At 39.4% G+C, this 553-nt stretch overlaps 1 protein-coding gene across 1 annotated transcript in view; it reads right to left on the bottom strand.

Annotated features, from left to right (window-relative positions):
• Positions 1-255, bottom strand: part of LOC119585621 (coiled-coil domain-containing protein 93-like) — a gene marked incomplete in the record, with an annotated part of 16,833 nt that extends 16,578 nt beyond the window's left edge. Inside the window, 1 exon segment of the mRNA XM_037934290.1 lies at positions 143-255. Coding sequence (XP_037790218.1) covers positions 143-193 — 51 coding nt within the window.
• Positions 256-553: the final 298 nt, after the last annotated feature.

The following is a 553-nucleotide window of genomic DNA, read 5'->3' as shown; positions in this document are numbered from 1 at the left end:
CTTGACGTATTTTCATGTTGCAAATTACGTCCACTGAGCCAATCACTCAACTGCTCATGCCTCAGTAGGTAAGACTTAATTGATAAACGTTCACAATATTCCTGGTATTTGCATGTACATCAATGGTCTTTTTTCATCTTACCTGTCCTTCCCTTGCAGTATTAGACCTCGGCCTACTCTCCGCGGAAATCATTTTGTTTTTGGCTCAGAAACCGCCCCCGACAAACCTCAATCAGCTGATCCTCTCATCAGCTGGTAGTTGTCCGTTTTCTGTGATTATTCGAATTCAAAGAAAACACACTTTTATAGTAGACTGTGTCATTCGGTAGAGGTGGGTGTTAACCCTATTCTGGAAAGATCTAAGAAACTAAACAAAATGTTAAAAATAATATTTAGAAAGTACGTCACTTCAGAGTGGTACACACACTTATAAATATCATCACAATTAGGAATCCATAATATATTTGGCACATAATATGATGAAATAAACAACAAGAGAGGATGCCCCCGCCTCCCCAAGTATTTTAGATCTAGAGTATGCCACACCTCCCCC

This window comes from Penaeus monodon, chromosome 20, assembly GCF_015228065.2.
Source record: "Penaeus monodon isolate SGIC_2016 chromosome 20, NSTDA_Pmon_1, whole genome shotgun sequence".
NCBI lineage: Eukaryota > Metazoa > Arthropoda > Malacostraca > Decapoda > Penaeidae > Penaeus > Penaeus monodon.
The sequence above is the reverse complement of the archived record's forward strand: the minus strand, read 5'-3'. Positions and strand labels throughout refer to the sequence as shown.